The 24,593-nt window shown below is 42.6% G+C and overlaps 1 protein-coding gene across 10 annotated transcripts in view; it reads right to left on the bottom strand.

Annotated features, from left to right (window-relative positions):
* Positions 1-24,593, bottom strand: part of tbc1d32 (TBC1 domain family, member 32) — a 292,534-nt gene that overhangs the window by 124,070 nt on the left and 143,871 nt on the right. For all 10 annotated transcript variants that reach the window (XR_013887018.1, XR_013887019.1, XR_013887020.1 and 7 more), the window contains 3 exons: positions 23,112-23,200; positions 10,067-10,189; positions 9,864-9,972 (listed from right to left, as the gene is read on the bottom strand). Coding sequence is in view for 7 of the 10 variants with exons in the window: in XM_080192537.1 (XP_080048663.1) it covers positions 9,864-9,972; positions 10,067-10,189; positions 23,112-23,200 (321 nt within the window). In the remaining 3 variants the exon portion in view is untranslated. The remainder of the gene's footprint in view (positions 1-9,863; positions 9,973-10,066; positions 10,190-23,111; positions 23,201-24,593) is intronic.

Below are 24,593 nucleotides of genomic sequence, written 5' to 3'. Positions count from 1 at the left end.
ACCCAAAGTTCACTGCCATTACTACTCAAAGAGAAAGTTGAGAATTACATTTAATTTGTTTTTACCTCCAGAAACTTCAGATAGTACAGCATCAACAATAATCCAAAGTTGCTAGGTGAAACGTGCAGGCAAAACAAATCTCATTTCAATAAGGAGATTGATTGTTAGCATGTAATTATGAGATGACTGAGAAATAGGTACCACCATATTTTAGCAAAAATAGATCCAATTTCTTACACGGTTCAAACTAAAAATGAACTCATTCGGTGAAGCCTGCTGACCAAACGTTACCTTGAAATTATTTCTCTGAATCATCTCCAGAGATACCAACTTCTTTAGTTCCTACTGTTATGAATACTATTATGGAAGAGTTGCCTAATGATTGTGTCTTAGCTATTAATTGTGTAAGAATAATGCAGAATTGGTTTCAATAGAAGAATGAAGTTCCAAATCATGCTTCTAGGGTTGAGGACAGCTGAATTCTAGAACTCTGTATACACCCAAAAAGGAATAGAGGTCCTCCTGATTGACTTTCTTATTGACTGTCCAGAATGATTAATTATGCATAGTGTTGTGTCTAGAATATTATTGATCCTATCTGTAACATCGTAATAATTCGTTATCATGACCACAGGAGGGGGTAGGGATGTTATATATTTAAATAGTTGCATGTTGCTTTAAGAAATGGTCACATGATTTAATGGTGATGTCATTATTGCAGAGGCTACAGTTTTACTTCCAGTTTGTACTCTGTACAGGCAAGAGGATTGAGAATAAACCTTGAATCTATGTGTGCTAACCACAGCTTTTCTTCTTGTTTAAAACCCACAATCCCTAACACAGGACATTACAAGAACCTTTCCAAATTGATGGAATTTTAGCAAATTAAAACCAATGCATTATCTAAGGCATTAACCACTTATTTCAAGACCATAGGCTGAAGGCCACCTGGACCTTTAGTTGAAGTAGGCCAAGCTGTAGAGAAATAATTGGATCATGGCATGCAGATGATATTCAATCCTTTTAAAAAATGCACATTCGATCATTAGTTATATTCCCACTATAAATCCATATGTCCATATTTACAATGGAAACTGTATAAACAAATGTGTTATGGATAAAGTTGATAGGGAAATCATACAAGTGAAACATGTATATTATACCTTTTAAAAAAAGCTGAGTGAGTTGCAATATTCTCTCAAAATGCCAGTTTGTGACAATGTGAAAACATATAAAATTGTCAACAATTACTTGATGTAGTTACGCATAGATACAGTTCTATGACTGAGATTTTCAACTTGAAATGTCACCAATAAAATATAACAGCAAATTTAAGGTACAGAATTCTGAATGAGTCTGTGTGTAGTTCACAACTGGATGTCAAGTAACATAGCCAAAATCTTGGAGATGCCTTTGTATCAATCATGTTGGTATAGACAAATGAAGGAGAAAACAAAGAACATTCACACATGAATTTAAATCTATTCTTAAATTTTTTTTCATTCTTGGAATTCTCATTCCCAGCTACTTTCCCTCCTAGTCATTTGGTCATGTTTCAGCCGCATTCAACAACTATCACACTATGTGGCCTTGACCAAGCCATGTCCGATATCTTGAGAATTGCTGCTTCTGCTGGCATTCATGTATCAGGCCAACTTGATCGCCCTGTATCGTAGAGTTCTGCAATCTCTCTCTTTTAGGCAAATACTATTTTTCTATTCTTCCTGTATAAGTGGACAAATTCACAATTCCCCATATAATACTTCACATGCCAATTTTTTCCCACTCATTTATCACTACCCATTTACAGATTCCTTGGCCTACATTTTCACCAAATTGAGATGACTAAGGAGCCCTTTAAAAATGGAGGTATACTCCCATTTTGGGATTCTCAACCCCAATCATGGGCTGAGTGTTTTAGGAGTGCCTTTTAAGGGTGCTGGCTAGTTTGGGTCGTGAGCCCAGACTCTGCACTCCTGACCTTGCTGGCTCCATTGTGAGATAGGTATGTCCTAGTTCTCAAAGGTGTCAGGAACCCTAGCCTACACAAGGAGACATTTAAAAAGGTGAGTTCAATGGATCCACTTCATGATCCCTATGCCAAACTATGTTCCCACCCACTTCTATGATTCCTCATACCCTCATGTCAAGCCATGTTTCCCAAGCATCTCCCCATGGTCCAATGTCAAAATATATGCCTCCTCCACTGCATGGCCCTTATGCCCTCCATGCCAAGCAATGGCCCTATAGCCAGCCCCATGGACCCTTATGCCTCCTCAGCCAATTACATGCTCATTGCTTCCACACAGTGTAAAGCCAATGAACCCAATATTGACAATAGGGTGTGTTTTAAAAAAAACTATTCATTCATTACCTTCCAGTGTGTTAAAATACAGACTACACTACACTACAGACTAATTAAAGGTTTTCGATGAATGACGCCTTTAAGTTTCACTCATTGAAACTACAGGCACTTGAAACTTCTTAAACTTGTGTAACTAAACATTGTGAAATTGACAGGAGAAATCAGGGAGCCCCAGTTCTAAATGAAGCAGCTTTGAGGCTCAGGTGTTTCACCATAATAATCAAATGCATGGGCTCTCAACCAAGCCTCATTACATAATTTATTGGGGGTGGGAGGGCTATATCGTACCTTCAGAGCATGAGTGGTGGATGAGTGGAGGCCATACCTTGGCATTGATGACATGAGGGGCCAAAGGGGGTGGGTGGGAAGCAGAGCCTGACATAGGAGGTGCATGAGGTGGCACAAATGGGAAGTGTGCAGGGGCGAGGGGGTGAAGGCTGGAGGGCTTGTTTTTACTTTTACATGGGCAAATTGCCACAGCACAGAGGTGCATATTTTAAACAGCCCATTTTGGTATTAGATCGCCTGTGTTTACTTCCCACCTCTTTCCTTAGTCAGCTGTATGACTGTAGCCCAAATGCACCACTCCAGCAATTATGATCCTGTCTTTATGAGCGCCAAACAGGGCAAGCCTGAAATTTTTCCGACACTCACTACCCACCTCAGTATTGAAAATGCAGGCCCTTATGTCTGATCAAGCTTTTCATTTTAAGTATCCCCAACATTGCTTCCCAACCTAGAAATGTCAGTCCACAGTTTCAAAATTCTATTTCCATTGAATTTCTTGCTGGCTCAGTTTGTTCCTGGATTTTCAATGGGTTTCTTTATGTTTCTCTTTAAGGTCAATGTTTTAAAATTGTGTTTTACATAGCATTTCTACTTTGTTTTGAATGCTTCCATTTCCTTTCTTTTCTCTGCCAGGCCCACACTGCTCCTAACAATAGGAGTGACCAAGGATGGAACCTTGGGCATGTCAGATGTGCTTGTGCAGGCATAAGGATACGAGTTAGTGCAACGATTACAGCAGGGCAGATAGGAATAGATACAAGATAAAACATCGCTGCGGAGCTGGACCACTCAATGAAAAAGTCAATAGAGGAGATTGAGTTTATTGAACATAGTAGAGCGCTAAGAAGATATTATACAGGGGTTATAATCACAAGGATGTTCCTGGAAACTCTGACCATTCTCAGTGTATTCTCAATGGCTTCAAACTGAATATGGAATAACAGGCAAACAGAGAACTAGATAACAATACTAAAGGAAAGACAACTTAGAGAGATAGAGATATTGGAAGAAGTCAAGAGTAGAATTTTAAAGAAAATAATGATCACAGTAGTTTTGTGAGGGAGTAGGAGAAACATCAATTGTTATAATTATGACTTCTATAAGATTTTTATGTTTTGGAATTGTGTCTTTAATTTAGGGTGATATGAATTGTGGCCTGTTCTGAAGTCTGCCTGACAACAGACCTGGGTGGTTCAGCTACTAAAAGTTAAAAAGGGAGGCCCAGCTGGTTTTGTTGGAATGGAAGTACAAGGTGTTACATGTGCAAACTATAGCATAAGCATCAGTGCTTACAATAGAATTCCCACAGTGCAAAAGGAGGCCATTCAGCCCATTGTGTCTGCACTAACCACAATTCCACCCAGACCCTAATCCCGTAACCCCGTACATTTACCCTGCTAATCCCGCGACACTAGGGTCAATTTAGCATGGCCAATTGACCTAACTTTTGACTGTAGAAGGAAACTGATGCAGATACGGGGAGAACGTGAAAACTCCATGTAGACAGTCACCTGAGGCCAGAATTGAACCTGGGTTCCTGGTGCTGAGAGGCAGCAGTGCTTACCACTGTGCCACCCAATAGTCAGACTGGTAGTCTCTGAAGTCCCAGGAATGTGTAGAGCATATCAGGGTGTTATCATCTATGCTGTAAATTGTACATTTACTTCCAAGAAAGTTGAAGTTGCAGATACAGCTAATCAGCATTTCTACCTGGGTACAAAGTGCTTCACACTGCCATGGAGATGGACTTCAAAAGGGGAGTGATTCTAAAATATCCCTCAAACTCTCAGACAGACAGTCTGCCGGGATGTGGAAGAGAGGTAACAGCTAGAGTCTGAAAGTCCCATTGGCTCACTGCACAGGAATGCAGGTGGGAAATCTCACTCAGATTAAAAAGATCAAATTCGTAAGTATATCAAATGAGGCTAAAAGATCATTTGCGCGACAGGGAATTCTACAGAACAAATTTTCATTGTAACATTTGTTTAGGGGCTAAAAGTTACCAAGCTGGAAAAGTAATTGAACGGAAGTAAATCCCTAAGGGCCAAAAATCATTTGGAAATTGAAATAAATAATTGGAGTAACTACTGGGCAGCATGGTGGCACAATGGTTAGCACTGCTGCTTCACAGTGTCAGGGACCCAGGTTCAATTCCTCACTTGGCTCATTGTCTGTGTGGAGTCTGCACAATCTCCCCGTGCTTGCGTGGGTTTCCTCCAGGTGCTTCAGTTTCCTCCCACAGTCCAAAAGACGTGCTAGTTAGGTGCACTGGCCATGTTAAATTCTCCCTCAGTGTACCTGAACAGGTACCAGAGTGTGGTGACAAAGGGATTTTCACAGTAATTTCATGGCAGTGTTAATGTAAGCCTACTTGCGACACTAATAAATAAACTTTACTTAAGGGACAGTGTAGAGTAGGCCTGTGAAATTGGTTTTTGGATATGTTAAAGGGGAAGTTTTGTTCTTTTGTTTAAAGAAGTCAGAAGTGCTTTTAGTCTCTTTACATTCAAACATACAGATTAAAAGAGGAGTAGGCTACTGCTCTGCCATTGAATAAGAACACGGCTGATCTAATTTTAACTTCAACTTCGCATTTCTGCATACCCCTGATGAGCTCTGACTGCATTGCTTATCAAGAATCTATCTACTCTTGCCTTAAATATATTAAAAGACTACCTAAACCACACCTGAGGAAGGGAATTCCAAAACCCTCAGAGAATGTTTTTCCTCATCTCTGTCTTAAACAGGCAGGATGTGGAGATGCCAGCGTTGGATTGGGGTAAACACACTTAGAAGTCTGACAACACCAGGTTCAAGTCCAGCCGATTTATTTGATAGTAAACTCACAAGCTTTCGAGGTTTGCCTCTTTGTCAGGTGAATGGAGTTCTGGCCTCAGACAGAGCATAAAACAGCACAGACAGTTTACAGATTACTGATTACAATGCGAGTCTTTACAACCTGCTATTCAAGTCTTAAAGAGGCCGACAATGTGAGTGGAAAGAGTATTATACACAGGTTAAAGAGATGTGTATTGTCTCCAGACAGTAATGAGGCTTTTCAAACCCAGGCAAGTCATAGGGGTTACAGATAATGTGACATGAACCCAAAATCCCTGTTGAGACCGTCCTCGTGTGCGCGGAACTTGGAGAGACTGATAGTGTTGTCAGACTTCTTACTGGCAGCCCTTTATTTTTAAACAATGGCCCCTAGTTTTAGATTTTCCCACAAGAGGAAATATTCTTTCCATAACCAACCTGTCAATTCCCCACAGGGTCTTATGGTTGATTATAAAGAGCCAGTATGGATTTCCAAAAGGGAAATAGCGTTTAACTAATTTGCTGGAGTTTTATGTGGAGGTAACAGAAAGGTTTGATGAGGGTAATGCTGTCAATGTGTTGTATATGGACTTTCAGAGTACGTTTGATACTGTGCCACATGAAAAGACCTGTGAGAAAAGTTATAGTTCATGGAATGAAAGGGACAGTAGCAATGTGGATACAGAATTGATTGAATAATAGATATGTTTGGACCGGAGGAAGGTTTGTAATGGTGTTCCCCAAGGTTCTCTATTGTGGCAGGAAACAGAGGTAGCTTTAAGTAATCTATATCTGTGGGTATTAGAATTAAGGTACAAGTTAAGGCTTAATTTGTGTTTCTGTAATTCTGTGTAAGGAAAGGTTGAAAATTTATTAGCTTCATGTTAAACAAAGGTGCTGGCATGTCTGGGGGTTTTGATAATTTTAATTGTGAGTGCATTGTAATTAAAGAGTTTACAGCATGAAAACACACACGGCTTAAAGAAAGATTAGGCTGTTGCTTAGTAACCTTTACAGGATGGCACAGAAATATCAGCGTCACCCGCAAGTCGGCCAGGGCCCTCCAGGTCACGGCTGCCCCAGGGGATGCCTCCCAAGGGCATCACAGGCAACGGGATATGGATCACAGCTGGACACTTCCACCTCTGATGTGCATCCTGGGGGAGCACCAAGATGAAGCAGTAGGCCGCACAAGATTAGAAAGTTGTAGGGCCACTAAGAGAGCACAGGTGAAAGTCACCAGCAATCAAGTTAAGTTTTGGTTAATGTTAACAGCACTATTAAACGTTATTTGCACCTCACAGGTGTGATTAATCTGTCTCAGATTCTCCCCCGCATCCTCCGGACCCTTAATCAAACACCACTCCCTGACATTTCACCTCCATCTTCACCACCCCTCCCCCTCGCCCCCACCCACCCCTCCCCCTCCCCCCTCCCCCTCCCCCCCCCCCCCCGCCACAACTGGCCCAGGTGCCAATGTGCACTCGGAGAACAGGTAGGAGTCAGACTTGAGTGTCACCAGGGGCAGGATCACAGTGTGCTTTACAGTGAGTCGTCATCATCCTCCAGCCTTCAACAAAGGCTACCATGGCCAGCCCAGGTTCATTAACCTGTTGTGCTGTTTCTTGAAGTTGGGTGGGTGCAGCCTGACCAGCACTCAGTAAAGGACCCCACCCCAATGAAACATCCCAGTGGCAGCAGACAGCAGCCAGACCAGCAAAGGACCCCACCCCACCCCACAGAGATGGCATGGAACATCCTTGGGCTGGGGAACAGCACTTCCAACTCTCCAGGAACTTCCTCAAGCCAAGCAGAAACTTTCCTGGCACTGCCTCCAACCTTCCCTGCAGTCTGGAAGCTGCAGCTCTACAACACTTACCTCCTGACTACTGTTCAACGCTGCCACACCAGGTCCCGGCTTTTATGGTGTTGTTGTAAACCGTGCGCAACGTTATATCGTAAAGGAGGGAGACATTATAGATAGGATGGAGATTCTAGTCGCAGACCCACTAATAGCATGCTAAGGTATATTAACGGATGCAAATTGCCATTACGCTGATCTTCATTTGGATCCATCCATGTGAAAATACTTTGACAGGGAGCCACAGACAATTGTAATTGGATCCTCCCCTCCTTACTGCAAGTCTCTCTCCAGCCCTGAGCAGATACCACGAACACTGGCACTGGGGCAGGCAACACATCTGGTGACTTTCAGAGGCCAAATTCCATGAATCGGACACTGCTGATGTTTCCTGGCCTACAAAAGCAGTGCAGTGGGATGAGAGAATCACCCTTCACATTTGTTAACATCTGATCCCTTGTCCCCACTATTTATTTCAAAACCTCTCTTTTTCCCTATTATGCTGGTTACAATATGGTTCAGGTATAGACCAACAATACAGCCCCCATTTTCCACTGTAATGATGCCGGTGTTCCACAAACCAGAACCCACTTATCCCTCACCAGCCTCTGAGCCATGTATTCACCTTTTCAATTTTATGCACCAAATGCCATTTTGAATACAGCTCAGGTAATAATCCAGTAAGTTTAGTTATTAGTCACAAATAAGCTTACCTACACACTGCAATTAAGTTACTGTGAAACTCCCTAGTTGCCTCACTCCGTACCTGTTTGGGTACACTGAGGGAGAATTTAGCATGGCCGATACACCTAAAATGCACATCTTTGGACTTTGAGAGAAAACAGGAGCAACCGAGGAAATCCACGCAGACGTGGGAGAATGTGCAAACTCCACACAGACAGTGACCCAAGCCAGGAATTGAACCCGAAACCCTGGCGCTGGGAGGCAGCAATGTTAACCACTGCCCCACTGTGGTTACAATGAATGTAACCTTTGACACTCTGCTTTTTAATTTAGTGCCTAGCTCCTCATATTTTCTATGCAGATGTCTTTGGTACCTACATGGACAATGATAATTGGGTCCCCCTCCTCCCACTCCAAGTTCCTCTCCAGCCTTGGCAGATACCACGAACACTGGCACTGGGGCAGGTAACACATATGGAGCCTTGCTTTTTGCAGCACAGAGCTGTGTCAATCCCCCTCACTTTGGTGTTCTCCATTATCAACTAACAGCACCTGCTCTCATCCAAACAAGTTAAGAGAACCTCAAACTTATTAGATAATTGCAGCAGCTGACACTCCTGTCCTCTGGATCCCCTTACACACCTCCCTCACAGTCACATGCTGATCAAACCAGAAGCCCATATTCTAAATGGTGTGACTGCCTTTTGGTATAAAGAATACAGGTAACTTTCCCCTGCCTAATGTGTTATAGTGTTTGCAGCTCAGCCTCCAGCTCAATGACTCTGAGCGGAAGTTCTTCAAGCTGCAAACATTTGCTGTAAGTGTTTGCCCTGGATCACACTGGCATCTTGGAGCTCCCACACACTGCAGCCTCAACACATCACCTGTCATGTCCAATTAAAATGTGTTTTAATTGCTTATTTAATTATATTATTCACTTACTTGTGTTACTTTTTCATATACTTCATTAACTTTAACACTAGTTTGTACACCATTTGCAACAGATCTTAACCCCTTACCAGATAGTCACCAATCAGCTAACTCTTTTCCCTGCAGCAGAGTGAGAACCAAGTTCATAGAGGGTGAAAAAGGTTGAAAAAGCTAAAGGAAACAAACACCTCCATCCCCTTCTAAATCACCCATTCAGCAACCTCTCAGGTATGCATTAAGTTTTGCATTTACACTCGTTTGCACTAAAGATTCCTGAATTTATAGAAAACTGAACTGAGGTTAGAGAAGTGAGAATCAACCAGTTATCTAATCAACTATTCAAATCTCTCAACAGAATGTGTTTACCTGTCTAACGCTGGAAGAAAGAAAGAAACATTGTGTACTTACATAGCACTTTACAGTTATTACTAATTACAAATGAGGCCAAATTTATAAGAACAAGTTAAAAATATAAACTCCCCTGCTCACCAAACTCTCAGGTATGTACTCAGTTCCTCAGCTGCATCTGTTTGCTAAAGCTGTATAAAAGAATCGTAATAGTACAATAAAAGTTCTAAACTGAAATCAATTGTGTCATCCTTTTAGCTATCAACTGGAAGTTTGAATTTCTATTTTTAAAGTTAACGGCATCTACAGACATCATAACAGAATGGAAAGGTAGCTAGTTATGTCTGTGAAGGATTCAAGGAAGGTGCAGTCTGTTGCTTGGAGATGAATCTTAATGAGGACTAAATGCAGAAGAGCTGAGTCAGGCAGAAGGAACAGCAGAAGAAGAGGAATAAGGTAGCAGATATTATCAATGCTGGAGTCAGCAGTGGTCAGTAAAATATGTACACATCATTTCATTTGAAGTAAGGAAACTACAAATCAAACAGAAGAAAACAATAATTTTCTAACCTTCTGCAAAACTCTTTGAGGTAAAATCCGTTCTGATGGTCCCCCTATCAGATTCATGCGGACAAGTATATGATTCCTCTCCACTGAGAGACCATCAATTATGAAATCTCTGAAATTCATAATCATAATTACCCAGGGAAAAAAAGTAGCTTTTTTTTCAATATAAATGATATGGAATGTTACGAGTACTACCAGTTCCTTACCCTGGATTTTCTAAGTTTTCTCTAACATTTTCTTTCTGTGCATTTAAGAGAATTTCTGATACATGGTACTGGGATTCTAGAAGTAGAAGAATATCCAGATTGCAGCACATAACATTCAGTAGCCTAGAGGAAAAAAAAACAAAGAGAGAGTTTCATCAGTAATAAATGAGTAATACTTGTTTGGTACAAATGAAATGCATGGCTAATAAATTTGTTTAAACTTACAGATGAGAAAAAAATCAGGTGAAAAAAAATACAGCTTTGCCAAAAGGGTACATGCATTTAAACTTACCTCTGTACTAAAATTCTCAAAATATTTTCCCATTGTTTAAAGTCCTATGTCAGGAATGCAGCAAATTGTGTAATTTATCCTGCGTTAAATCAAGATAAAAACTCCACTGACATTATTATGTAACTAGGCTGCAAATAAGTGTTTCATTTTATAATCAATGCAACGAAATAAACTGTTAGATAATTTTGTTTGCAGTTTTAAAGAAAACTCAGGAGTTGCATCCCTTGTGAAGTGGCAGGAGTTCTTCTGCGACTCTAGGTAAGGCTACATAAGATATCAAATTAAAGATATCAAGCCTGGCAGGGTCTGACAACCATCAGCAAACTTGAAAATGGAGTTGGAGTGGAATTCAGCCAGAGTCATAAGTGTATAAGGGGCTGAGGTCACAGCCTTGTGGGGCACTGGTGTTAAGGACAATTGTGGAGGAGGTGTCGTTGCCTATCCTTACTGATTGTGATCTGTAGATTAGGAAGTCTAGGATCCAGTCGCAGAGGGAGAAGCAGAACCCGAGGCTATGGAGTTTGGAGGTGTTTAGTAGGAATAATCGAGTTGAAGACTGAGCTGTCATCAATAAATAAGTCTGAAATAAGAGTCTGACATAACTGTCTTTTTTATCTAGGGTTGAATGTAAGGTTAGAGAGGTGGCATCTGTTGTGGACCTGTGGCAGCGATAGGCAGTGAACTGTGGTATTCTAGGCAATCTGGGAGGCCGAAGTTCATCTGTGCCATGACTTAACTTTTCAAAGCACTTCTTAATGATGGATGTCAGAGTCACTGAGTGATAGTCATTAAGGTGCGCTGCCTCGCTTCTCTTTGGTACAGGCATGATGGTAGTCTTCTAGGTAGGGACCTCAAATTGGTGTAAGGAGAGATTAAAGATGTCTGGTAATTACCCCCTGAGAGAGAGCTAAGATTTTACCTGTTAAAAACCTGTTTAAAATAAGTTTAAAGCACTTTACTCTTTGTAGAACTGTTTAAAGCATTTATTTATTGTATTTACTGCTTTAAGAATTCTGAGGGAGTGGTTAAAAGGCATTTGTGGACCAGCCTGCTTTAATTATCAAGGGGCCACATGGTGAAGCCTTCCATTGTTTGCTGGAGCAGAGAGAGAGAGCTAAGATTTTACCTGTTAAAAACCTGTTTAAAATAAGTTTAAAGCACTTTACTCTTTGTAGAACTGTTTAAAGCATTTATTTATTGTATTTACTGCTTTAAGAATTCTGAGGGAGTGGTTAAAAGGCATTTGTGGACCAGCCTGCTTTAAATCAGCGCCAGGTTTAAAAGGAGGCCTGGTGTAGACAGCGGGCAGCGGAGTGAGTGGGAAGCAGAGTGAGTTAATAGGGCTTAATATCAAAAAGGGCTGGAAGGAAAAAGGCCAGGTGAGTTTGTTTGAAAAAACAAGGGAAAAAAAATTTTTTCAAAACTACTACAGCAGGAAACAAGGAAAAAAATCTTTTCCCCATAAAAAATTACAGTGAATAATGGAGGGGCATGTGATGTGTGGTTTCTGTATGATGTGGGAACTGGTGGACCCCAGGGTCCTTCCCAGTGACCATGTCTGTAGTAAGTGCAGGTTGCTGGAGGAGCTCCAGCTCAAGGTGGATGAGCTGGCCTCTGAGCTACAGACACTGAGGCTCATCAGGGGGAGAGAGGGTGCCATTGTCAATGGGGTGCAAGTGACATCCATCCCCCCTAGACTGGCTAAATCTAAGGGTCAGGGACAAAAGGGGGCTGCTGGGAGGAGGAAGGGGGGTGAGGAGCGGAGGCCTCAGCCTCTTAATCTGCATAACAGGTTTGAGGTTCTTGCTTCCAGTGTGGATGAGGACGAGGGAGGAGGTGAGGTCGGTCAGCAAACTGCACATGGTACAGTGATGCAGCAGGACATAGGCAAATAGAAGGGGAAAAGGAACGTAGTAGTGATTGGGGATAGTGGGGTGAAGGGTATTGACACTGTCCTTTGTCACAATGACAAAGTGCACAGAAGGGTGTGTTGTCTGCCTGGTGCTCGGGTACGGGATGTCGCAGCTGGGCTGCAGAGGAATCTGGAGTGGGAGGGTGAGAATCCGGTCGTTGTGGTACATGTGGGTGCTGGCGACGTAGGCAAAGTGCGGACTGAGGATCTGGGGAGGGAGTATGAGAAGCTGGGAATGGAATTAAAAAGTAGAACCGACAAGGTGGTCGTCTCTGGGCTACTGCCTGAACTGAGTGCAGACGGGCGTAGGGTTGACAGGATAAAGGAAGTGAATGGGTGGCTCAGGGATTGGTGTGGGAGGAATGGGTTCGAATTTATGGGGCATTGGCACCAGTATTGGGGTAGGTGGGACTTGTTCGGGCGGGATGGGGTTGGTCTGAACCGTGCTGGGACCAGAGTGATGGCGAATCGAGTAAAGAGGACTGTAGACAGGGCTTTAAACTAATTAGGGGGGGGAGGGTGCGAGGGTAGGTGACGCTACGAGGTCTAAAGTTAAGGATAGGGTACAGGTAAGGGAAGAGGCCGAGGATGTCCCAATTGGTGGCGTTACGGCAAATAGGGTCCAGGTGAAGGCTGGGATGAAAGCGCTTTATCTGAATGCACGAAGCATTCGGAATAAAGTGGATGAGCTGGTGGCGCAGATCGACACAAATGGATACGATCTGGTGGCCATTACAGAGACGTGGCTGCAAGGTGACAGGGACTGGGAGATGCATGTACAGGGCTATCAAGTGTTTAGGAAGGATAGGCAGGAGGAAAGAGGGGGTGGCGTAGCTCTGCTGATTAAGGATAGTATCAAGGTGGTAGCAAGGGATGATATCGGAGCCAAAGAGCAGAAAGTGGAATCGTTGTGGGTGGAGATTAGGAACAGCAAAGGGAGGAAGACGCTGGTGGGTGTCGTCTATAGGCCCCCAAATAATGATCTGGAGGTGGGGCCGGCTGTTAACGCGCAAATAAGTGCGGCGTGCAGGAATGGGACAGCAGTAGTTATGGGAGATTTCAATCTGCATATTGATTGGTCGACCCATGTTGGACGAGGTGGGCTCGAGGAGTTGTTCTTGGAATGCTGCCGGGGTAATTTCCTTGAACAGTGTGTGTTGGAGCTGACGAGGGAGTGAGCTATCTTGGATCTGGTGCTATGTAATGAGGCGGGTAGAATTAGGGACCTTGTGGTGAAGGATCCTCTTGGAGAGAGTGATCATTGCATGGTGGAGTTTCTGTTGCAGATGGAGGAGGAGAAAGTGGGTTCCCGGACACGCGTCCTTTGTTTGAATAGAGGGGAGTACGGTAGGATGAGAGAAGAATTGGCGAATGTGGACTGGGGGAGCGCGTTGGAAGGTAGGTCTGCTGAGGAGCAGTGGAGGATCTTTAAGGAGATCTTTCTTGGTGCTCAGCAGAAATTTATTCCGATGGTCAAAAAGGACAGTAGGAGGAGAGGTAATAAGCCGTGGATAACGAAGGAGGTGAAGGAAAGTGTTAAATTAAAAGCGGAGGAATTTAGAGTAGCTAAGAGCAGTGGGCGAGAAGAGGATTGGGAAAGGTTTAAATGTCAACAAAGATTGACAAAGAAGTTGATAAAGGAGGGTAGGAGAAGCTATGAAGCTGGGCTAGCACTTAATATAAAAAAGGATAGCAAGAGTTTTTATAAATATATAAAAAGGAAGAGGCTGGCTAGGGTGAATGTTGGTCCTTTAGAGGATGAGAAAGGGGACCTGGTGGTAGGGGATGGGGATATGGCTAAGGTATTGAATAACTTTTTTGTTTCTGTCTTCACGGAGGAGGATGTGAATAATTTGCCGGGTGTTAGCGATGGAAAGGTGGTAGGACTGGAGGGTCTTAATGACATTACTGTTACTAGAGAGGTGGTGCTCGACAGACTGGAGGGGCTGATTGTGGACAAGTCCCCAGGACCGGATGGAATGCATCCGAGGGTTCTGAAAGAAATGGCGGAGGTTATAGTGGATGCCTTGGTGGTTATTTTCCAGACGTCGCTGGATTCCGGGGAAGTGCCGGAAGATTGGAAAACGGCTAATGTTACGCCGTTGTTTAAGAAGGGTGCCAGGCAAAAGGCGGGGAATTATAGGCCAGTTAGTTTAACGTCTGTGGTAGGTAAAATGTTAGAATCCGTCATTAAGGGGGAAATTGCGAGGCATCTTGAAGGGAATTGCTTGATAGGGCAGACGCAACACGGTTTCATTAAAGGGAAGTCGTGTCTGACAAATTTACTGGAGTTCTATGAGGATGTGTCTAGGGCAGTGGATAGAGGAGAGCCGGTGGATGTGGTCTTTCTGGATTTTCAGAAGGCGTTTGACAAGGTACCTCACAAGAGGTTATTGCAGAAGGTCAGGGGACATGGAGTTGGGGGTAGGGTGTTAGCGTGGATAGAGGATTGGTTGTCAAATAGGAGGCAGAGAGTGGGGGTCAATGGGTGCTATTCGGATTGGCGGTTGGTGACTAGTGGGGTGCCCCAGGGGTCGGTGCTGGGGCCTCAGCTATTTACCATTTATATAGATGATCTGGAGGAGGGAACCGAGTGCAGGGTGTCGAAATTTGCTGATGACACCAAGATTGGGGGAAAGGCAAATTGTGCGGAGGGTGTGGACAGTCTGCAGAAGGATCTAGATAGGCTGGGCGAATGGGCCAGGAAATGGCAAATGGAATTTAATGTTGGCAAGTGTGAGGTGGTCCACTTTGGTAGGAAGAATGGTAGGAAGGACTATTACTTACGGGGCGAAAAACTGCAGCAGGCGACGGTGCAGAGGGACCTCGGGGTCCTTGTGCATGAGTCGCAAAAACCCAGCTTGCAGGTGCAGCAGGTGGTCAGGAAGGCGAATGGGATGCTGGCCTTCATAGCGAGGGGGATTGAATATAAAAGTAGGGAGGTCTTGCTGCAGCTGTATAGGGCATTGGTGAGGCCGCAGCTGGAGTACTGTGTGCAGTTTTGGGCGCCGCACCTGCGCAAGGATATTTTGGCCCTGGAGGGAGTGCAGAGGAGGTTTACTAGGCTGATACCGGAGTTGAGGGGATTGAGCTATGAGGAGAGGCTGAATAAACTAGGCTTGTACTCGTTAGAGTTTAGAAGAATGAGGGGAGATCTCATTGAGACGTATAAGATGATGAATGGGATGGATAGGATAGAGGTGGAGAGACTCTTCCCGCTCAAAAAAGACAGTAGGACTAGGGGGCACAGCCTCAAGATAAAGGGGAGGCGGTTTAGAACGGAGTTGAGGAGGAACTTCTTCACTCAAAGGGTGGTGAATCTCTGGAATTCTCTGCCCGTTGAAGTGGTGGAGGCTGCCTCGCTAAATATTTTTAAGAAGCGGGTTGATGGGTTCTTGATAAGAGAGGGGATTAAGGGTTATGGGGAGAGGGCGAGAAAGTGGAACTGAGCCACGACAGATCAGCCATGATCTTATTGAATGGCGGGTCAGGCTCGAAGGGCTAGATGGCCTACTCCTGCTCCTATTTCTTATGTTCTTATGTTCAAAGCAGGTCCATGCAGGATTTGAGTGCTTGTCCAGGTACCCCATTCAGGCCAGTCGCTTTCCATGGGTTAATTTTTGAGAAGGCTGAGCTGACGTCTACGATGGTCACCTCAGATATTGGTTCAGCTGAGGTTTCCAGGGCAGAAGACGTTCTCTTTGTGCTCATTAGGAAGAGTGCATAGGTGTCAGTGATTCTACATGCCTTCATTTTGTAGCCTGTTATGACTTACAGACCTTCCCTTAATTGGTAGATGTTCGTGTGGCTAGCCTGGGACTCTAGCTTGGTCTAATACAGATTTGGACACAAGGTGGCACCGGAGCAAGGCAACTTCTTAAAAACTGCCCAGCATACCCTCTAATTCTACCTTTTCAATGCTTTTAAAAGTCTACTCTAACTCCTATAATCTCTGGAATAATGCTTTATTAAGTTGATCTTTCTCTACACCTTAACTATGACTGTAAAACTACATTCTGCACTCTTTCCTTTCCTTCTCTATGTACGGTATGTTTTGTCTGTGTAGCACACAAGAAACAACATGTTTTACTTTATACAAATATATGTAACAATAATAAATCAAGATGTCTCTCAAGTTCCTTTTGTTCCTGATTTCACGAAAGATTGCTTTTCCCCAACCAGTTCTATTGAGAATAAAACACCTGATCTTTATTTTTAAAATGGGTAAAAATAACCAGAATTAACGCTCCTTTGATCCATCCAATCTACGTCTCATTGAAGTATGAATGATCACTCAAAGACATGCAGTAGTTTGGAAATGTGAAGTCTATGTGAATTAAATCACTCATATCTGATAGTTAACTTGTTGGTAAAGTATTGATTTGTTTGTATTCCCCTTGTCGCCTAGTTGGACCTTTGGAAGTCAGTACCCTGATGTGTTTACCAGTACACACTTTAAATAGAAATATTAAGGGGGAAGAAACTTGAAATTGGGACAACAAAACCAAAGAATGCTGGAGAGTGCTAAATGTTTGCAATTAATTTGTAAAAAAAGGCCTGCAGGTGTGAAACTTCTAAAATGGAATAAGGAAGACTGCTGAGAAACTACAAAACTTGACAAAAAAAAACAACCAGGCAAAATAATGGAGAAAATTTATTGGACTGGTAGCAACACCTATTTTCTTGAGAATTATGAAGAAAGACACAACAGCAAAAGAGAATTTTAGATAGTGTATTGGCAATTTTACCCCTAATCACAAAACCTCTGAAGTTTCTTATGACTAAGAAACAGCATGCTATTGTAACTCTTGAATTCAAATGCAGCTATGAACATACTATCCAAACGGCTTGAAACAAAGTAATTGTCCTGTATTCTTATTCAACTTGCAAAGGCCTAACATGCAGCAGAAAGCGCCTGAGTGTAATAATAGTATTAAATTAGTTATAATCTTTTCTAGCCATACATTTTTAAGAATATATCTTCGTCTCGTCTTTGTCAAAATTCGATACCCACAAACTGATTTTACCCCTTAATATCCCGAGACTGAACCAAACTGTTAGCAACTTTATATGTTCTATTCAATCCCCAAGTTGAGCTTCCAATCCCATGTCCTCATCGCCCCAAAAATCACCAACACTTCCAACTCATCAACGCCTTTCGATATAGGAACCCTAATATCACCACTAGACAGGCATGGAAAGACAGTGAGGAACCCAAATGTATTACAAAACATACTCCAGAAAGGTGCAGTTGCCAGATGGCTGATCATTGCAAGCACTGTCAAAGCGAACAACAAAGCGAAGTTTCAGAAACAGACAAAACACATGCTGCCCTGTGAAAAAACTGAGGCCAGTAGAGATATTATAACTGAATCATATCATCACAACAGAAGTTGCCCCAATATTGGTAGAATTACTGGTGAATGATCACCCCTTGAACATTGAGATGGACATAGGGGCTGCAGTCTCGGTTATCAGAAAACAGGCATATAAGTGTCTCAAATCTGGCATCCAACTCCTGAGGTTGGAAGATACAAAGAACAGACTAGCAAGCTACACGGGGGAACCTTTACAAATAAAAGGCACCAGAATGGTGCCAGTAACCTACAGGCAGCAATCAGCTTATCTCCCACTCATTATTGTATGGGGACATGGACCAAGACTGATGGGAAGAGACTGGCTCCAGCAAATCAGCTGAACTGGTCAGAGATCTTCAGGCTAGGCATGGGGACTGTACAAAGTTAATAATAGATAACTTGGAGTTTTCCAAGGAGGTCTGAGAAAAAGAAAAGGGGCCAACGTCAAGATCTGCATTGACCCCAATACTACACCGAGACATTTCAAAGCAAGACCATATCCTTACTGCATGCTGAAGAAGGTGGAAACCAAACTACAGCGCATTAAAATTTTAGATATACGAAGGCCAGTGCAATTTGCAAAATGGGCTTTGCCGGTAGTCCCTATTCTTAATCTCGACAAATCAGTTTGTCTTTGTGGGGGCTATAAACTAACAGCCAATTGGGTCTCCAAACCTAATGGATACCCCATGTATCACTGGATGCTTATCTAACAGGCAGCAAGACATTCTCCAAGTTGGACATGAGCTATGCCTATCTTCAGTTTGAATTGGATGATGAGTCCTCCCAGAAATATGTGACGATGGACGAACATAAGGGACTCGGTGAGTATACCCACTTGCCTTTAGGGGTCTCACCAGCACATGCCATTTCCCAAAGAGTTATCAAGAATATCCTTCAAGAACTACCCAAGGTAAAAAGGTAAAGTTGCCATAGCTCCAGATGACCATAGACTGCTTTCCTCTTTCAGGGAGAGAGCTGACTGGTGGTAATTTAACCTGAGGATATCACACCTCAGGCAAGGGGCAAGATTGAGAAAGCAGGCCTTCATGAATAACCTCAATCAGTTTGGGAACTGAACCCACACTGTTGATGCCACTCTGCATCACAATCAGCTTATTCAATCAGCTGACCAGCTGTTCTATTTGGTGTGAAAAGTTCCATCAATACGTCTGTAGTTTTTTTTATAGTTACTGACCATAAACTCTTGTTGGGCCTTTTCAAAGAGGGCAAAGTAATCCCTGATATTTCCTCTACTTGGAGATACAACACTGGGTCTTGTTATTAGCAGCCTAGAAACATCTTCTAGACCACTGCCCAAGAATCCGAATATCCAATGCTGAATTGCTGAGTCGCCTCCCGTTGTCCACAAGACCAGCCCTTTTACCAGCATTGTGTTAGAGATGAATATAAAATGTGGTAAACATAAAATTATGACTGACGAAATGGAACTAGGATCTTGTAACTATACAACAGCAAACAGACATAGTTTAAACAACACAGGATGGGGCAAGGATGAGGGGGAATGAATGTAATCTCATGAAAACAAACTAAGCAGGACAGTAAACTACGATTCGGCATATTGCCAACCACAATATGGGAACAACTGTGGTTTTAATCACTAATACAGGGTATGAAAGTTGCTGAGGCTAGACAGAACTATAGTCAAGGACAGTGAAGAAACTGCCTATTGTGTAGGGATAACACCAGACGTGCAGTGTGAAGTAAGACATGTACATCACATCTTGTAGGAATGTAAAATGTCCAGATTGTGAAACAAATGGTAAGCAAGATGTGTTGTTTCTGCAACTGAGTATATTTTCTAACTACAGGGGGATAAAGGTCACTGAGATAGTAGGGACATCAGCGATTAAGTCAGCAGAAGACTGGATACAGTCGGTCTGAACTGGACTTGTTAACAGTTCTCCAGGGAACATTGGTAAGACGGATGAATCTCATGAGAACTAATAAAGTAAGGATATTGAAATAACCCTACAATATGCACTCTTGCAATAACAGGAAAATATGGTTAGAAGGGAATAGAGGGGCTTGGGACATGAGCCAACATACAGCACAGCCTGTGGCGAGGGGCACCTTGAGCCAATAGGGGAATGACAACACATAAATGGGATAGGGACCACCAATTAGGGGAGAACAATGCATTGTGTAATTGATTAACATGCTTGTAGAAATAGTATAAAAAGCCTGCTTAAACTCGATGTAAGGTGTGCCTATTTTATTGGACACCCGGTCTTGCAAGAACGTTAAACAAAATATCTTGCTCCTTCGGAACTTGACTTGACTAAAATTGTTTGACTGTGAGCTGCGTTTCTCACAACTGGAAGTTGTGATGACTCTAAATCTTTTGGAGATTTTGCCAGGGTCCACAAGGCAGATCAAGGGCTAGAACGCAAAACAAATGCAACCTTATCTAGAATAAGGCACGTGATCCTACATGGAGGGAGTGCAGAGGAGGTTTACTAGGCTGATGCCGGAGTTGAGGGGGTTGAGCTATGAGGAGAGGCTGAATAAACTAGGCTTGTACTCGTTAGAGTTTAGAAGAATGAGGGGAGATCTCATTGAGACGTATAAGATGATGAATGGGATGGATAGGGTAGAGGTGGAGAGACTCTTCCCGCTCAGAAAGGACAGTAGGACTAGGGGGCACAGCCTCAAGATAAAGGGGGGGCGCGATTTAGAACAGAGTTGAGGAAGAACTTCTTCACTCAAAGGGTGGTGAATCTCTGGAATTCTCTGCTCGTTGAAGTGGTGGAGGCTACCTCGCTAAATATTTTTAAGAAGCGGGTTGATGGGTTTTTGATAAGAGAGGGGATTAAGGGTTATGGGGAGAGGGCGGGAATGTGGAACTGAGCCACAACAGATCAGCCATGATCTTATTGAATGGCGGGGCAGGCTCGAAGGGCCAGATGGCCTACTCCTGCTCCTATTTCTTATGTTCTTATGATGGATTCCAAGGGCAACCTTCCGAAGAAGTGAAACCCTGCCTTATTAAGAAGGATAAACTTAGTGTTCAAGGTGGAATCATTCTTTGGGGGTCTCAAATGATCGTTTTGTGCCCCCCCACCTCGCAGAACAACATTCAATATTAACTGAACTAGATAGCAGCTACCCTGGAGTATCAAAAATGCTGGCGAGGAGCTATGAATGATGGCCCAGTCTTGACTCTGACATGAAAGACTTGAAGCAATCTGACCTATGCCAGGAAAATCAAAAACACCCTTCCTCAGCTGCTCTGCAACCATGGGAGTGGCTTGCCAGGCCATGGGTGCATGTACTTGAAGACTTTGTGGGGGTCCTTTACAGGCTTCATTTTGTTATTTACAGTAGATGCACACTTCAAATGGGTGGAGGTGCACCTCGTGTGTTTCACAATTACTCAGATTATGATCGAGAAATTATGACAAAGCTTCAGTACACACAGAGTACCACATGTCCTGGTTTCTGATAATGGTATGGCCTTTATTAGTGGTGATTTCCAGAACTTTGTGTTTTCTCATGGTATCTGACACTTCTGAATACCACCCAGCATCAAATGGACTGGCGGAATGAGAGTTCAAATTTTCAAAAATGATATGAAGAAACAATTGGTGGCGTTCATGGAAACCAAACTGACACTATCTTTGTTCAATTACAGGTCCATATGGCACACAACACCAGGTGTTGCCCCAGCAGAGTTATTATTGGGTTGATGGCTTCATACCAGATTAAGCGTACAATTCCCAAATTTAGTAGGGAGGGTGGAATCCCAGCATGAAAACCAAAAAAAAAATTACAATTCTGCAAGGGGAGAAAGAACTTTTGCACCGGGTGATCTCGTACATGTGAGAAACTTTGGAGATGGGCCCAGTTGGGTCTCTAGAACTATTATGGAGAAAATGGGGTCAGTATCATACAAGGTCAAAATACAGTGTGAAACCTTAAAGAAACACTTGGGCCATCTCAGAGCCAGGGAGTCCATGCCTGAGCATGCATCACTATGCCATGAAGGTGGCCACTTCCAATGTCATCCCTCAGGGGGTTCTGTGTTAGCCCAGCCGGATAATGAAGGTATGGACTTGGAGATGGAGGCTGAAGAAGTCAGCCTCTGGCTGAAACAGAATCTGAGGAGTAACTCGCATTGGTAATACTGTGGCCCTTCTTTCGGAAATGAAGGTCCCCTGTTCGATTTACACTGCCTGGCCCAGACCCGCTTTCAACAGACCTTTCTTGTGAGCTTCATAGAACATGAACTTCCTTATTGAGTGAGCAGGGTTCGCCCAATGAGAAGCAGAAAATGGGGGCTCATAAACCTGCTGCTTTACTCGGACTGGCGTTGTAACTCCCAAGATGTAGATTGTCCAGCTGCAAGTTGCGTGTGCAGCATTTCTCTTTGGTACACAATAAAGGGCCTTTGGTGACAGGAAACTGGTGTCTGACTGAATTACTACAGTTGCAATGATCCTTTGCCAAAAACTCAGCTAAAAATGCCGAGTTGCTGGTCGTCAACCAAGGCTTATTTGAACAGTGCATTCAGAAATAAAAACTGAAAATGCCGCCAGACCTGCTGTGTTTATCTAACATTTTCTATTTTCATCTCAGATTTTCAGCATCTCAGTGTTTTTCTTTTATTTGACTGCAATCAAAATGTTTGAATGAACAGGAAGCAAATTATTCTTTAGGAGGGATAAAGGCAGAAATAATGTTATCTTGTGGAATGATAAAAACAATACACCAATGTATCATGTTGTAAAATAACATTAAACACTCTAGACTTAGTGAGTAAATTCAGCCTTGAAAAGAAAACATTGTCACCATTTGATAAAAGACAGAGATATTTTAGAAGATAGAAATCCTAGAACTCCCTACCTAATGGCAGCATTGGAATACCTACGCAACATGATTGCTGCAGTTGTGACTTACACCATCTTCTTGACAGCAATTACGAACAGGCAATAAATGCTGGTCTTGCCAGCAGAGTCCACCCCCCATGAACAAATAAACAAAAAAACGAATGATGCATTCTAAGGAGTATCAGGAATTTCTCATTCCAAATTGTTCTGTAGGTGACAAGACCAAAAGTGACACATATCAAATGATAAACATTTGAAATACATGCCTGCTGCACAAACTGAACATTATTTCATACAAGAGATGAACATATCCATAATTGATTGAAATTAACAGTACAACTCAGTTCTCCTCATGGTTCATTTATTTTATCCAGTGAGTGGCTGAATTATATACATGTCTCCCAGACTTAGTCCCATGTGCACGCTAAGTTGTTTCATCTCTCTTGGGATGATCATCAGGATGATGATCAGGATTAGTTTGACCACCCATTTGAAATTAGGGAGGGAGGAATAACAATTAAGGATTTCAAGGACAGGTTATCATTGAAATGATTAATAAAAAATTTCAGTACAATATTATCTAATATTTGAAATGAAAAAGAAAATTGCTTTAAAGAACAGCATTTCAACTTACCTAACACCAAACATATGGGAATGTTCATAGTTAAATAGAGAATGTATTTTGGCATTTGAATTCATAATTATCAGTCGATCAATTACATCCTTTAAAGGGAAAAAAGCAAAATACATCAATTTTAATTATTATAAACACTTGTTTAAAAGGATAACTGATAGAACACAATGACTAGGTTCATAAGTTTATTATATATATTTTGTAAATGTACTTAGGCAAATTAATCTTTCAATGAGTCTGTGGGGGGGGATCTATGTGCAAACGTAGAACATACAACCATATTTTGCAAATAGTATATTTTTAAATTAGTATTCTAGCAGATAAACACAGCATTGGGGCAAAAGGCAAATAGACCGCAAATGCTGCAATCTGAAACAGAAAGTGCTAGAAAAACTCAGCAGGTCTGACAGAATCTGTGGAGAGAGAATAGAACAAATGTTTTGTGTCAGAATGACCCTTCATCCTCTGATCTCAAAGAAACCTATTACATTTGAACAGGACTAGACAGCGTTGATGCAGGAAGGACTTTCCTGATGGTAGCGTTATTCAGAACAAGAGGTCGTAGACTAAGGATATGAGGTAAACCTTTTAGGACTGAAGTGAGAGAAATTTCTTCACCCAGAGAGTGGTAAAATTGGGGAATTCACTACCACAGCAAGAAATTGAGACCAAAACATTTTATGTTTTCAAGAAGGAGTTAGATATTGCTCTTGGGGAGAAGGGAATCAAAGGATATGAGGGGAAAGGGGGAAATCAACTGTTCAGTTGAATGATCAGCCGTCATCATAATGAATGGCAAAGCAGGCTCGATGGATCAAATGGCCTACTCCTGCTCCTAGTTTCTTTGTTTCTATTGTGGCCACAATAGAAGATAAGAGGCTGGGTATTCTGAGACGAGTAACTCCTGAATCCCCAAGGTTTTTCTCCCATTTATAAGGCATAAGATCTGAAGGGTGGTGGAATGTTCTCAACTTGCTTCGGTGAGTGTAGCTCCAACACTCAAAAAATTCCACACATCCAGGACAAAGGCCCCACTTAACCAACACCCTCCAATACTTTAAACATTCACTTTCTCCATCAGCAACACACTGTGATCATACTGTGTACTATCTACAGGACAGCATACCAACATCCCCTTAACAGGCAATGACAAAGCGATCATCAAGTTCCCCACTATCAACCTCATGGACCAGTAAATGAATTAGGTTTGCCACATAAATGTGATGCTTAGATCAGGTCAGAAACTGCATATTTTGCATCAAGGGGCTTTCCTCATGCCTCTCTATCTGTACAAGGTACATCAGGAATGAAACTGGAGCTCAATGCCGCAAAACAACTGAATGACCTGCTATGATCTGCAAGGATAAATGCCTCTGTCCTTTCTTATCTCCACTTGTCTGGATAGATGTAGCTCCAACTCCACTCAGTAGCCTGATACTGACCAGCACAAAGCAGTCTCTTCATCAATACCACATCCAATGA

This window comes from Carcharhinus amblyrhynchos, chromosome 7 (assembly GCF_965287045.1).
Source record: "Carcharhinus amblyrhynchos chromosome 7, sCarAmb.v2.hapA, whole genome shotgun sequence".
NCBI classification, from domain to species: Eukaryota; Metazoa; Chordata; class Chondrichthyes; order Carcharhiniformes; family Carcharhinidae; genus Carcharhinus; species Carcharhinus amblyrhynchos.
The sequence above is the reverse complement of the archived record's forward strand: the minus strand, read 5'-3'. Positions and strand labels throughout refer to the sequence as shown.